Source organism: Accipiter gentilis, chromosome 7, assembly GCF_929443795.1.
Source record: "Accipiter gentilis chromosome 7, bAccGen1.1, whole genome shotgun sequence".
In the NCBI taxonomy this organism is placed as follows: Eukaryota; Metazoa; Chordata; class Aves; order Accipitriformes; family Accipitridae; genus Astur; species Astur gentilis.
This window is the reverse complement of record NC_064886.1, coordinates 13,090,290-13,103,227: the sequence shown is the minus strand read 5'-3', so window position 1 is coordinate 13,103,227 and position 12,938 is coordinate 13,090,290. Positions and strand designations below refer to the sequence as shown.

The following is a 12,938-nucleotide window of genomic DNA, read 5'->3' as shown; positions in this document are numbered from 1 at the left end:
CACGGCGGGAGGCCGCAGCTGCGCCCTCACCTTAAAGGGAGAGCGCCGAATTACAGCTCTTAAAGGGACAGCGGCACTTAACGGCTGGGTGCCACTCCTGTGTTTTCGGGGAAGAATTCCCGTGCTGGCTGCTGGAAGGGCAGAGGGCGCAGCGAGGTGGGGAAAATAGCAGAGATGCACCGAAAGGAAGGGAGTGATGGGCAGCTGTAAGAAGGCCGTTTCCCCCTTCCTGTGGGGTGGGGTGTGCCCCCCCCATCCCCCAGCTCCTCGCCCCTCGTTGCACATGCACACCCTGCAGACCCCCCCTACTGCACGTGCACACGCATTCCACCCCCAGGTTGCACGTGCATGCGTGCGTCGCACCCTTGCACACCCCTGTGTTGCACGTGAACATGCGCTCCCCGCACGCGTCTTGCCCCCGTGCACGCCTCGCACACCCTCGCCTTGCACATTCCACAGACATACTGCAGATGCACGCACGCCTTGCACACCTCCACATCGCACAGATGTGCAGGTGCACTCACACTTTGCACACCCCCCAGGCTGCACAGATGTGCACGCGCGTGAAGGCCTGAGGCTGAGGGGGCCTGGCGTTGCCCCTCTGGGGCTGCTCCTTGGGCCCAGCAGCACAACGCAGTAGCTTTTCCTTTTTAATAAAAAAAATCGCATGTACAAAGAGCAGGAAAATTTACAGCTGGTTTGTCTTAAAAAAAAAAGAAGGCTCAACATCATCAAAAAAAGCAGTGGGGGCCAACCCTGGGGTGCAGCTGGGGCAGGGGGGGCTCCACCACCTTGGTTGTCTGGCGGTCAGGGTGATGTGCTGTTGTGCCCCCCCCCAGCACCCAGGGCGGTGGGGAGCAGGGTGGGGAGGTCTGGCAGCGTAGAGTGGGTGCTTGTGGGGTCACCCCATGGAGCCCATCCAGGCTCAGCTTTCCCCATTTTGGAGCTTTTATGGATCCCAGTTTTTTTTCCTGGGGTGACACCAGTGTCAGCATCCACTGACTCTGCCCTGTCCCCACCCCATGTCCTTGCCTCATGGCCACATCCTGCCCTCGGCCCTATGGCTTTGCCCCACGGCCACGTTCTTTCTCTGTGCCCACGTCCTTTCCCTGTCCCCATGTCCTTTCCTCACCCCCCACCCCACCTCCTTGCCCCATCCCACCCCCTTGCTGCCTCCCCCGCTGCTCCCAGGGGCTCATCCCACCCTGCTGCCCCTTGCCACTACCCCAAAATGTTACCTTATGTTAAAACATGTGTATTAAATTAAAAAAAAAAAACAAACTTCACATTCATATCATCTCCCACAGCCTACTGCTTCCCCACAGGCTCCCCGACCCAGTGGCAGTGTCACGCCGTGCCCCCCACCGGGACGTGGAGCCTGTTGTTATCGACATCGATGTCCCCATCAAGCTGGGGGCAGCAAGCACGGGAGCCTTCCTCCTCCTCCTCCTCCTCGGTGGTGACTCCGGGTGCTGAGGGCTCTCCGGTCCCCCCATTGAGGGGTACCTTCTCCCGGCGCTGGGATGGGGGGCTATGGGGTGCACTGCACCCCCGTACCTTGCTCCTGGCTTTGAGCTGGTCGTGGTAGGCGAGGAGGGCCAGGCAGGCGGCAGCAGCCAATGTGACAGCCAGCAGCACGGTGACAGTGACAAACTGGGGCCAGTAAGACCTGGGGGTGCCGGGGACTGAAGACCCCCAGGCCAGCTCCTCCTCAGCCAGCTCGTCCAGCTGGGGGGCCATCCCACTGGGGTCCTGTAGCTGGTAGTGAGCCACGGTCCAGGTGTAGCCGTTCTCAGTGGCCCGGCATTTGTAGGTGCCAGCAGTCCCTCGTTGCATGATGACCACCAGTGTGTGGTTAGGCAGCAGCGCCGTGTCCCCCTGGCCCCCCCGGCCGCTGGGCTGCTGCCAGCTGTAGTTGGCCAAGGCGGAGCGTCGGGGGCACCGCAAGTAGACCACGGCATTAAGCGGGGGGCTGAGCCCTGCGGGTTGCGGAGAGGGAGAACAGGGTGATGCAGCGTACCCCATGTCCCCCATCCCTCCCTCCAGTCCTGGTCCTGCTGCACTCCCCCGCCCCCGTCCCACCATGCCCCCATACTCAACTCTCTGCTACAGGATCCTCCTGTGCCCCCCAGGTTCGGGGCATGGCCACACTCCTCCCACGGTGGCACATGGTGGCTGGGCTCCCCCCTTCGACGTCCTGCAGCCACGCACTCCTGCGACCAGGAGAGTGGCATCAGCATCCTGGTCCCCGCCACACTCCCCCTTCCCATCCTCATCCTGCTGCCTCCCCAGCTCACATGTCCTCAGCGGCAGCGGTGGCGGCACGGGTAGGCTGGCAGGATCCCTCAAGGCTGTACCAGGCACAGTATGGGTCCCGCGCCAGCACGCACTCGGCGCAGCTCCGGTGCAGGCTGCAGTTGGCCAATGGGACTTGGAGAACACCGCTGGAGTAACCCACATAGAGGATGCCCTGGGGAGGGAGAGGTGCCGGGCTGAGCCTCCCCCCCTGCCCTCCCCATGCTGGGCTTGGGGTGGGCTGTTGGGTCATCCGCATTGCCTACCTTCCCCGGGGCCAGCAGTAGGTTCTTCACTGGTTCTGGTCTCTCGAAGAGCTGGATGCTCTCCACGATGTGAGGACCCTCGGGCAGCTCCACTGCTTTGTGCAGGAAACCCTCCGCTGCAGGGGAACAGGGGACATCACTGGTGTTTTGGGGGGCCAAGGGAAGGGTAGGAGGGGTGACCAGTTACCCCGTGTGTACCCCCATGTAAACCTACCTGTGGCCAGGAACATGACGCGGTAGGTGGCTGAGATGCCACGAGTCTCATCCACTGCGATGCGCGTGTATGTGATGTCCGTCTTCACCAGCAGCGGCTGCCCCTGGGTGGGTGACACCTTCCCGTCCATTAGGAAATGGTCCTTCATGAAGGTGAGGGCTTTGTCAGAGGAGGGACCCATGTAGCACTGCAGGGAGAGAGGAGTCAGTGCTGGCATGGGAAAACTGAGGCACAGGGAACAGGGGGGGACGCACCACCAGGCTGCCCTGTGACAGCATCATTTGGGTGCAAAGGGAACCCTCCCCCTTTCCCATCCCACCTGCACTACCACCACCATCTCACCCCAGTGCCAGCACACAGGGCAAACTGGGACAGACAAGCCGCACCCCATGGGGATCAGCATCATCCCCTGGAGGGTCTTATCCCCGAGGTAGGCAGCACTCACGCTGCCAGGCCGGGGATTCATGTCGGGGCCACCATAGACCGTCCAGCGGGAGCTCTCCTTGTTCAGCTCCTTGTACTTGCCCTTGAAGACCTCTTCCAGAGCCTCCTGTCTGTAGGCACAGACGGCTGCGCTGCCCGCCCTGCCTGCCTGCCTGCAGGAACAGCAAAATGGGTATGGGGAGGACGTGGGCCCCCACTGCACCTGCAGCACTCCTGGGTGTCGGGACCCACCACTGTGAGGTGAAGACGGCGTAGAAATCAGCACCGCCGTCACGGCGGGGCAGGGCGAAGGCATGATGGATGACATTGAAGGGGAAGTGGCCGGGTTGCGAGCACACCAGCTGGGCCTTCAGGAACGTCGTCCACTTCTTTTGCAGCACCTTGTCCCCCCCGACATCACTCTGTGGGAGCCGGGAGGGTGCTCAGCCCCGGGGTGACAGGAGCTGGGTACCCTCATCATCTGCCATCATCGTCCTCTGTTGTTGTCCCTGCACCCACCTTGCAGACACGGGCCACCCGTGGCACCAGAAGCCGCTCGAAGAAATCAAACTCATCGGCTGTCTCCTCGAAGAAGAAGTAGACTTTGTCATCTCCAGGGATGCTGAAGGAGGCCACGAAGGCGGCATCAGCTGTGGGGCACAGCAGAGGCAGATAGGTGAGGAAGTGGAACGAGGAGGGGGCTGCTGTGGGCACCCCCTGGCACGGGGAGGGTGAGGGGGGTCAGGGGGGCCTCCCAAGGACCATCTCCCTGCTCACCTGACAGCCAGCGGAGGAAGGCGTCCGTCTTGAGCAGGGTCCGGCTGCCCAGTGAGCGGGAGATGATGGGCTCGTTGCCCTGAAAGTTGTTCATGGTGCCAGCGTAGAGCTCACCATCTGCTCGGGGACAGGGTGAGGGTAAGCCATGGCAGGGAGACACCCCCACACACTGTCACCGTCCACTCCATGCCAGGGATGGGTGCCCACCCATGGGGGCCACTGGCCCCGTACTCACCCACCAGCAGGGCCGTGTAGGTGTGCTGGGGGTCAAAGGGGCACTGGCCCTTTCCGTCCAGGAAAGGTTGTCCTCTGCCGCTGGACATTAGTGTGAAGTTCTCCAGTTGCTGTGGGAAAGGGGAGAAAAATCAGCTGATGGAGTTAAAACAAAGCCCAAATCTGCAAGAAATGACTGTGTACTCCCTCTGGCCTGTGGGGAAGCTGCAGTGCTCACCGCGTGCTCAGCAAGTGGGAAAAATGAGGCAGAACAGGCTGCCTGGGGTCACCTGAGGGAACCGGGACCCAAAACCAGGGGTTTACCATCTGCATTGGACCTTGCAAGTGAAAAGGCGCTGGCAGCCATGGTTAGAAACATCATGGGCTCCTTTAGTGCATGAAACTCAAAGATGCACCTTGGTGGCGGGGGGCACCCAGCACCCCGCATCCCAGGGGACTTCCCATGATGCAATTAGCTCAAATCCCCCATCCCGCTGGGGCTCCTGGTCCAGTATTTTGTGGTTCTTCACGGCAATGCCACATGTCTGGAGACCCCCCCCCTTGTCTCCGTCCTTGGCTGGTGGGGACACTCACAATGTAGGTGCACGCGGGGCTGAAGGCGTAGGTCCCGCAGACGTAGAGGTGGGTCTGGTTCAGGGCCACAAGGACCCGAATGAAGTTGAAGCACTCGGTCTGGGGGGGAAAGGGAAGAGCAGAGGCAGGGGCTGAGCATCCCCGCAGCAATGTGAGACGCCCCGACCCCTCCCCGCCCCGGTGCTTTCTCACCTCCTGGCTCTTCTTCTTAAAAGCACACTCGGAGATTTTCTCGGCCGTGGGTCCCCACATTATCTGCAGAGGGAAGGGAGAGGGTCCACAACTGCTGAGCCAGGCCACGACCACACAGCCCGAGTAGGGAAACTGAGGCACAGCAGAGGGCACCCCCCACAGCCTCCCCAAAAGCAGCTGCTGCTCACCGAGGCTTTGGCACGGATGCTGCCTGGGGTGCCGACGGTCAGGGCCAGCACCCGGTCACGGGCCCCCACGTACAGCTCCTCCTCGCTCTCATGCAGGAGGAAGATGTCGTAGTGGGAGACGTTGTCCTGGCTGAAATGGGTCAGTGTCCGTCGGGGGTCCCCTGGCAGGAGCAAAAGGGGATGATGGGGACCAAGGGACACACAGACACATGGCCCAGCACCACCACCATCAACACTGGGCGGATGTGGCAGCAGCTGCCATTGCGGCTTGTGTCACCTCTCACATAGGAAATGGGGCACGTTGCTTCCCCAACGGCCCCCCCATTGCCATCCTCACTTCCCCCTCCAGGTCCCCACCTCCCCACTGCCCCCTCTGGGTCCTGCTGCAAGAGCTGAATGTCCCCAGGCTGCAAAGCCCATGCATCCCTCACCCTCTGATGCTGCTTTGCTTTCCTGTAAGAAATAGAGTGCTTTTTATCTTGTTGGGCTGCAAGCTGTGCCTGTGATGCTTTGGGGCCATGGCTATGGGGTGATGCTCCAACTGGGGGATCCACCACCCCAAGGTGCCAGCCTGTGGGGGGCTACAAGCCTCCACGGTGCCCACAAGCACAGCTGGGGCTGCAGGCTTCTTGTTTGCCTCTGCCAGCCACCGAAACAGGGAAAAAGAAAAGGGAGATTTTGCAGTTCTCAGAATGGCTGCATGGGGAAGGGGAAGTGGCAGCACGGGCAGGGACCTCATGAGGGCACAGCCCTGCCATGGGGGCACAGATCTCTCCTGCCTGCCTGAACGCTGCCATCCCACAGCACTGCCAAACCCCTTTCTTTGCCACCTGCCATTTGGCTGAACACACAGGCAGGACGCGGTGCCCTGTCCCACCAAGGAGGCAGCCTTCCCTTTCCAGGGTGGCCCTGGGCAGATCCCCAGGTGCCAGGCGGGTCCCAAAATTGCTCTGCTAGAGCTGGCACCTTGGGGTACACCCAGGTCCCACTCCCAAAAGTGTTTGGGTGCCAACTGGCCTCATCACATCTGACTCCACAGTAGCCATTTGCATCACCCTGCTGCCACCAGCACCCGACCCCTGCCCCAGAGCTGCTGTCCCACTTCCCCAGCCCTGTGCAGGGCTAACGAGATGGGAAGGCTGTGATGGAGAGCAGCCTGTGGGTCCCTGATGCTGGGTGCTCAACCCTGGGGACAGATGCTCTTTCAAGCCGATGTTGTCCCCCCACCACAACCCAGCTTGTCCCCATCCCCTCCTCAGCCATTTTGCTCTCTCAGTGTACTCACCGCTGGGGAAGGTGATGCGGGGCAGGGGCTCGGCGCAGAGCATGGCAGCTGGCATCACCACACCGCAGAGCAGGCGGAGGGCAGCTCTGGGCATGGTGGGGGGTGGCAGGGATGCACCCCTCGAAGGTCCCAGCACCATCCCTGCGGGAAGAGTGAGGCTTAGGGCAAGTGCCGTCACTGAGCGGAAACCAGAGGGGGGAAGCCAGCAGCCAGCACGGGGGGGGGGGGGGGGGAGGGGGGGGGGGGCATGGGGCCCCGGTGCCTCAAACCGTGGATGGCCCCTGAATATGGGCGAGAGCTTGCCACTGCCGTCCCGGCAGAGGTAGAGACGTCCCCACACACTGCTGGGCTCCCTGCACCAAGATCTCCCTGGCACAGGGGTGTCCAGATGCTCCTGCCTTCGCCCCCGCAAAGCCCCGCAGCGCCCACTCCCATCAGGGATTCCTCTGTGCGGCTCCATCAGCAGCCGGAGGGTCCAAAAACTGGGGGGCAGGGGGATGGGACACCCTGCTTTTGCAGCTCTTTTTTGCAGCTCTTGCCGGAAGCAATGGAGAAAGAGCAATGTCTCAAGAACCGTGTGGTCCCCAGGACCCCTTGCAGGCAGCCACCATGTTCCCCAGCGAGCAGCATTACCTCTCCGGCGGGTGAGGACAGAGCTGGCTCACCTCCGTCCTTGGAGCATCGGCACCTGGCAGGCGCCTGGCCCCAGGGAGCTGTGGCCAGAAGACCCCCACAGACCCATGCCCAGTGCCTGGCCAAGGTCCGGCCGCGCTGCCAGGCTTCCAACCCGGCTCGTGGCAGGGCTCGCTGCGGCCCAACCCAGCCCTGTGTTGCTTCGCCGGGGACTGTGGGAACCAGAAAGTCCTGCTGGAAGAGGACGAGCCTCAGCAGGTTGGGGCAGCGGGCGCCTGCTCCTGCCTCGCCTGCATTGCACCCCAACAGGGAGGGCAGCGAAGCCTGGTGGAGAGAGTCGGGATGGGAGCTGGGGTGCTCTGCTCCTCCGACTGGGGTGCTCAGGGGGAAATCAGGTGCCCGGATGCTTGGGTTCCCTTCCTGGCTTTGTGGAAATCTTTGGGGTGAAAGCAAAGCAATGTCGTTTCTCCTGCTGTGACTGTGAGGATCGACAGCGGGTCTGAGCATCGCACCCACAAACAGACCCCTGGGGCTGATATCACCCCCCCCCGCAAAAAGCCTATAGCTGTCCTGGCTCCCTGCAGGCTCCATCCTCCAGCCCAGGCTGCTCTGGGACAGCTGTGGGTGAGAAACCCACCGAAGCCAAAGCCACATCTGAAGTACCCCAATATCCCACTCCAGACAAGGCTGAGGAGCATCCTGCCCCGTCAGGGCCTCCTTACCTGCCTCCCCCGGTGCCACCATCTGCCTGCTGGGACACCAAGCCCCGGGAGGGCAGCGCTTTCCCCGCCACCTTGCTTGGCTGGGACAGAAAGCTCCTTGTAAGCACAGAAACTAGGTTACTCTGCCCCGGATTTCCCACTTGGTGAAGGGTTGGCTGAGAAACGGGGCCGCACGGAGGCTTGGACCGGCCGCATTGTTCTGCCCTGGGCTGGAGCCACCAGGGCCGGCAGAGGGGGAGGAGGAACGGGAAAGGGAGCAGAGGCTCCTTGGTGAGGCTGAAGGCTCAGGGGAATGTGGCGGGGCTGGGGAAAGCCCCCAGAGAGTGTTCCCCTGGCACAAGCCAGCTCTGATACAGAGTGTGAAGTGAGAGCAGCCTCAAGGCTGCTCCAGTGACATGGGGAGCTGAAGCTCTGTCACAGCCCTGTCCCTCCTCCTTTCTGGGTCCCCTGGCCAAAGTGGTCTGGGGGGACATGCGGGGGGGTGGGGGGAGCGTTACAGCCTCCCTGCATAGGATTTGGCACGTGAAAGCCAGTGTTGCTGAGGGCCACTCAACATTGGGGTGGTTTAGTTTTCCCTCATGCTTTTGGGTTCACCATGGTCATGGCTCCATGGGACTTTGTTCCCTGTCCCACCCACTCTCTAGATTCCCTCCAAGCCAGGGAATATTATGCTGCCAATAAACACACTTCCTCCTTACAGAGTGGTTTAACCTGCCCTGGGAAAGAGCCAGACCCAGCCTCTGTGCTCAGCAAGGTGAGACACGATGGCGCAGGACAGACATGAAGCTGGTGGCCACATTGGCACTGATCTCCTGCCTGCCAAGACTTTCCCCGTGCCTCAGTTTCCCGGGCAGCTGGGAACTGGGGTCCCCTCGCAGCAGGGAAATGTGTGGTCCTTCTCTGCTGCTTGATGCTAACCCCCTGCCCATGTCCCCCACCCCACGAGTATCCCGGTGGCATGGCAGGGGGTGTGGGGATGCTTCCAACACCCAGGCAGAAGTCAGGGGCTGGAGCAGCCTGATTCAGACTGGGGGAGGCTCCTTCAATCCACCCCCAGACCCAGAGCAGGAGTGAGGGGGGGTGGGAATGGAAAGCAAGGGGGGGGGGTGTGTAGGGAGGTGCACTAAGGATATGGGAGGATGCAGGGGAGGAAACTGGGGGTGCAGTGGGAGATAGGGGAGGGATTCAAGAGGAATGCAAAGGGCAGGCTGCAAAGGGTGGGGACAGATGTGGGGTAGTGCAGGAAGGAGACAGGAGGATGTGCAGGGGGGAATTGGGGAGGAGAGGAGATGTGGAGGGATGCAAAGGAGCTATGGGAAGAAGAAAGAGGGATGGGGGAGGGCAAAGGCAAGGCTGCAAGGTGGGGGGATACAGGGAGTCTCTCCCTGGCCTTGGGATCTCAGCCCCTTTGTCACTGCCTGGCAGCATCAGAGCTGTCGGGGGGGGGTGTCCCTAAAGCCCATCCCCACTATGGCGACTGCCCCCAGCACTGGCTCTGCCTCGCCCCCCCCGGGGAGGCACCCCCAGCCCGGCCCCAGTCCCGGTGCGGTGGTACCGACCTGTGGCAGCCCCCGCGCCCGGGCGGCCGGGAGGGTCTGGAGGGACCAGCATCCCTGCGGGGCCACCGGATCCTGCTCCCGTCGCCATGGCTACGGCTTTACCTCGGCCGCCGGCTCCGGCTGGCCTTCACCCCCCCCCCCCCCCCTCGGCAGCCACACACGGACACACGGACAAGCTCGACAGATGGACACACCGCTGTACACCCTGGGCTCGTGCATAGGCACGGGTGGGCGCACACCGGCATGCTCACCGGCACCGACAAGCACAGACCTACACACGCGTGCAACACATGCATGACTGTGCACACCCACACCCACCCCCCACCCCCGCCGCAGATGTGGACAGACACAGACACCCCACATGCACACAACTGTGCACCCGCGTGTGTCCCCTCCAACACCCCTCTTGACATGTTCCTGCGCCCTCGTAACTACACCGTGTCCCTGCACCCCATCTCTGCACCTTCATATCCACACCACATCCCTGCACCCCCATCCCTGCCCACCATCTCTGCACCCCCATATCCACACTGCATCCCCAAATCTGCACTGCAGCCCTGCACCCTCATCCCTGCACCCCTATCTCTGCGTCCCTGTATTTATACTGCATCTCTGCACCCCATCTCTGTGCTCTCATACACACACCACATCCCTGCACCCCCATCTCTGCATCCCCATACCTACATTGCATCTCTGCATCCCCAAATCTTCACTGTGTCCCTGCACCCCCATCCCCGCACCCCCACCTCTACAGCCCTGTCTCAGCCCCCCCCATCACTGCTCACCCGTCCCAGATGAGCCGTGCTGGCTCTGGCTGCCTATGCTGCCTGGCTTTGGGGGGGTCCCAGGAGGGGGTTGGGGCCCAGCTGTGGTGCTACCAGCAGCTGCCAGGATCTAGTTCTGAGTGGGCCACATTTATCCCCACACTGCCACAGCACCCGCAGCACCCAATTTTGGTTGATGGCACTGCCCCCCCTCGAAACTTCCCTTGTGGGAAACTGGCCCAACTGGCGCCAGCAGATCCCACTTCTCCTTTGGAACCTGCCCTCCTTCCCCTTCTTGGCTGTGTGGGAGTGGGGTGCCCTGAGCCCCGAAACAGGATCCGCCACTATTACCGCTTCGTCCCTCTGCAACAGCCTTCCCTGCATGACCTCAGGTGAGTCACTTTGTCCCCAGCCTGCAATTGCACAACCACGCATGAGGTGCCCAGGACAGGTGCCAGCCCTGCTGCTTTGCACAGGCTGGGGCGCCAGTATCAACACCCCCAAAAGCAGCGAGTTGGGAATGGGTGCATCCAAGGGCCCCTTTCCACCCCATGCTGGGGTACCTGTCCTGCCCAGGGCTGGGGAGCGGACCCAAGTGCCCCCTTGGCTGCCCGCCCCCCCCCCCCCCCCCCCCCCGCACCGTTTCTGCTGCCCCGGTTGCCACAGGGCTCCGGAAGTCAGAAGCGTTTGCCTGGGAGTCGTAAGGAGCTTGTGCCTCTTGCCTGCCAGCACTGGAGGTTTAGCCAAAGCCTGCTGCAGGGAGGCAGAGCTGCCCTGGCCCCCTCCCACCCCAAGGGTTGAGCTGTGTCCCCCCACTCCTGTCTGATCCCCCCAAGGGTGCTCTGTGGGTGTCTCAAGACATGCAGCACCTTGGGGTGCAACCTTGGGGGGGGGCTGGCAGCGGGCACAAGCTCACATTTTAAACTACCCTTGGGATTAGCGGGGCGGCCTGACCTTAATCCCCCTGGGCACGCAGGGGCCTGGAGGGGGCCAGTGTGGGGCTCGCAGGGCCCTCAGCACCCGCTCAGCCATGGGCCAGTCCGGTAAACCCCCGTGGCTGCCAGATGTCTGGGTCAGTCCTGGCTCTACCCCATCCCAGTGATTGCTCCAAGGCTCCCTTGTGCTAGATTTTTCCACCCTAAAAGCCTGATGATACCCAGCGTGTGCACCCCTGTGTTTGGTTGCCATGCTCCCACCCAGCCGAGGACCCCAGGGTGCCTCTGCAGAGACCCTGCTACTCAGCGCACAAGTGAGCAAGGCTGGTTCATGGCCCCCTGCTCTGGGCTCTCATTTCCCTCTTTCCAGCTTCCCAGGGGAGCCCAGAGCCAGGCTCAGCCCTGCGGAACTGCAGGAGGAGCTGGAGAAACCTACCCCTGACTCTGTGCTTCAGCTGGAGCAGGGCTGGAGTTCTGTCACAGGCGCTCTTGTGCATGGTCCCTATAGGCTGTGCGAGGTCCCCGTGGGCCATACTCCCCATGGGCGGTGCAAGATCCACCCAGGCTGTGCAAGGTCCACATAGGGGGGTGCATAGTCTACACAGGGCTGTGCAAGGTCCCTATGGGCTGTGCAAGGTCCCCACGGGGCCATACAAGGTCTACACAGGGCTGTGCAAGGTCCACATGGGATGTGTATGGTCGCCATGGGGCTGTGCAAGGTCCCCACGGGGCCATGCAGGGACCCCACAGGTTGTGTGAGCCATGGGGCACCGAGGGTGGCAAAGGGGCACGGAGCAATGCCACCAGCTCAGCCCTTCTCTGGCATGACCCTGCCGTGCCAGGACGCCTGGGTCCCTTGGGGGGGTGTGGGGAGGACCCGTGACATTTCCCCTTGCCTCTTGACCTAATTTCTCCTGGGAGCATGGCTGGGCAGGAGCACGAGGTCCCAGCAGCGTGGTTGACTTCCCCCCGCCATTCAATAACCCGCTATTTTGGGCACAGCCTCATGACTTTTGGGTCAGGCTGGATTCCCACCTCAGGGCCAGACGTGGCACAGAGGGGACACGCTGCAGCTCCTTGGCATTGCCAGCTGCGCAGGGTACCTGTCCTGGCATTGTGGCGCTGGCATCCCTGAGCTGGTGGAGAGACAGGGAGGGGCAAATGGGGCACAGAACGAGGGTGGCACTGGAGCCAGTTTGTCACCTGCTACCCTGCGAACACCCACCTCTGAGATCCACCACTGTAACCCACCTTCATGCGAGGGGACATGGGTACCTAGCTGGGCCCCCACGAGTCAGCACAAAGCTGGAAGGTGGCAGCAATGCCCCGGAGACCCCTTGGCACCCCCTGCCCTCGCAAGGCTCAGCCCTGCTTGTACCCAAGTCCAGGGCGATGTAAACCCGTGCAGCTGGGGTGACCCAGGCATCCGAACACTGGGGTGGGGGGTACCCCAGGATGGGCACCCTGGGTACCTACCTGGCTGTGCCTGTGCCCCGGCCGCCTGCCTGTGCTCGCTCACATCGCAGCTCCCCAGTGCTGTGCCCGGTAAAGCCGATTACGCGGCGGCTTTACAGCTCTCTCCTTCTCCCCGGCGTCTCCTCCCGCCTCGCTCCAGTGCCTGGCACAGCCCTGGGGAGGGGGGATCAGGGGGGTCCCTTTGGCGGGGTGCCCGGGCCATCCCCGTGGTAGAAGCAAACCTGCACTCAGGGTATCACTCAGGTTCTGCAACCCCTGAAGCCATCCCATTCAGGGGAATGTCTGCTCCTCAAAATCCCAGGGGGAGGAAATCTCTGAGCCCTCTCCCCAGATTCCATCCCCTCCCCACCAGCCCCATCACTGTTGGGTCCGGGGGTGTTCCTGGCCCTGCAAGGACCCTGG

General features: G+C 62.4%; 1 protein-coding gene across 5 annotated transcripts; it reads right to left on the bottom strand.

The window, feature by feature from the left end:
- Positions 1 to 648: 648 nt before the first annotated feature.
- On the bottom strand, positions 649 to 12,665 carry SEMA4A (semaphorin 4A). Of its 5 annotated transcripts, none has more exons than XM_049806334.1 (15): positions 12,537 to 12,665; positions 6,448 to 6,588; positions 5,163 to 5,323; positions 4,975 to 5,037; positions 4,783 to 4,881; positions 4,211 to 4,319; positions 3,976 to 4,092; positions 3,718 to 3,848; positions 3,451 to 3,620; positions 3,221 to 3,371; positions 2,776 to 2,962; positions 2,562 to 2,677; positions 2,298 to 2,470; positions 2,101 to 2,213; positions 649 to 1,979 (listed from the first exon to the last, which is right to left on the bottom strand). In XM_049806334.1, the coding sequence occupies exons 2-15, from the start codon at positions 6,584 to 6,586 to the stop codon at positions 1,348 to 1,350; spliced, it is 2,361 nt and encodes a 786-aa protein (XP_049662291.1). In that variant the 5' UTR covers positions 6,587 to 6,588; positions 12,537 to 12,665; the 3' UTR covers positions 649 to 1,347. The 5 variants fall into 5 exon arrangements, with proteins under 5 accessions (XP_049662291.1, XP_049662292.1, XP_049662289.1 ...); XM_049806335.1 differs by lacking the exon at positions 12,537 to 12,665 and adding an exon at positions 10,147 to 10,251; XM_049806332.1 differs by lacking the exon at positions 12,537 to 12,665 and adding an exon at positions 9,362 to 9,488.
- Positions 12,666 to 12,938: the final 273 nt, after the last annotated feature.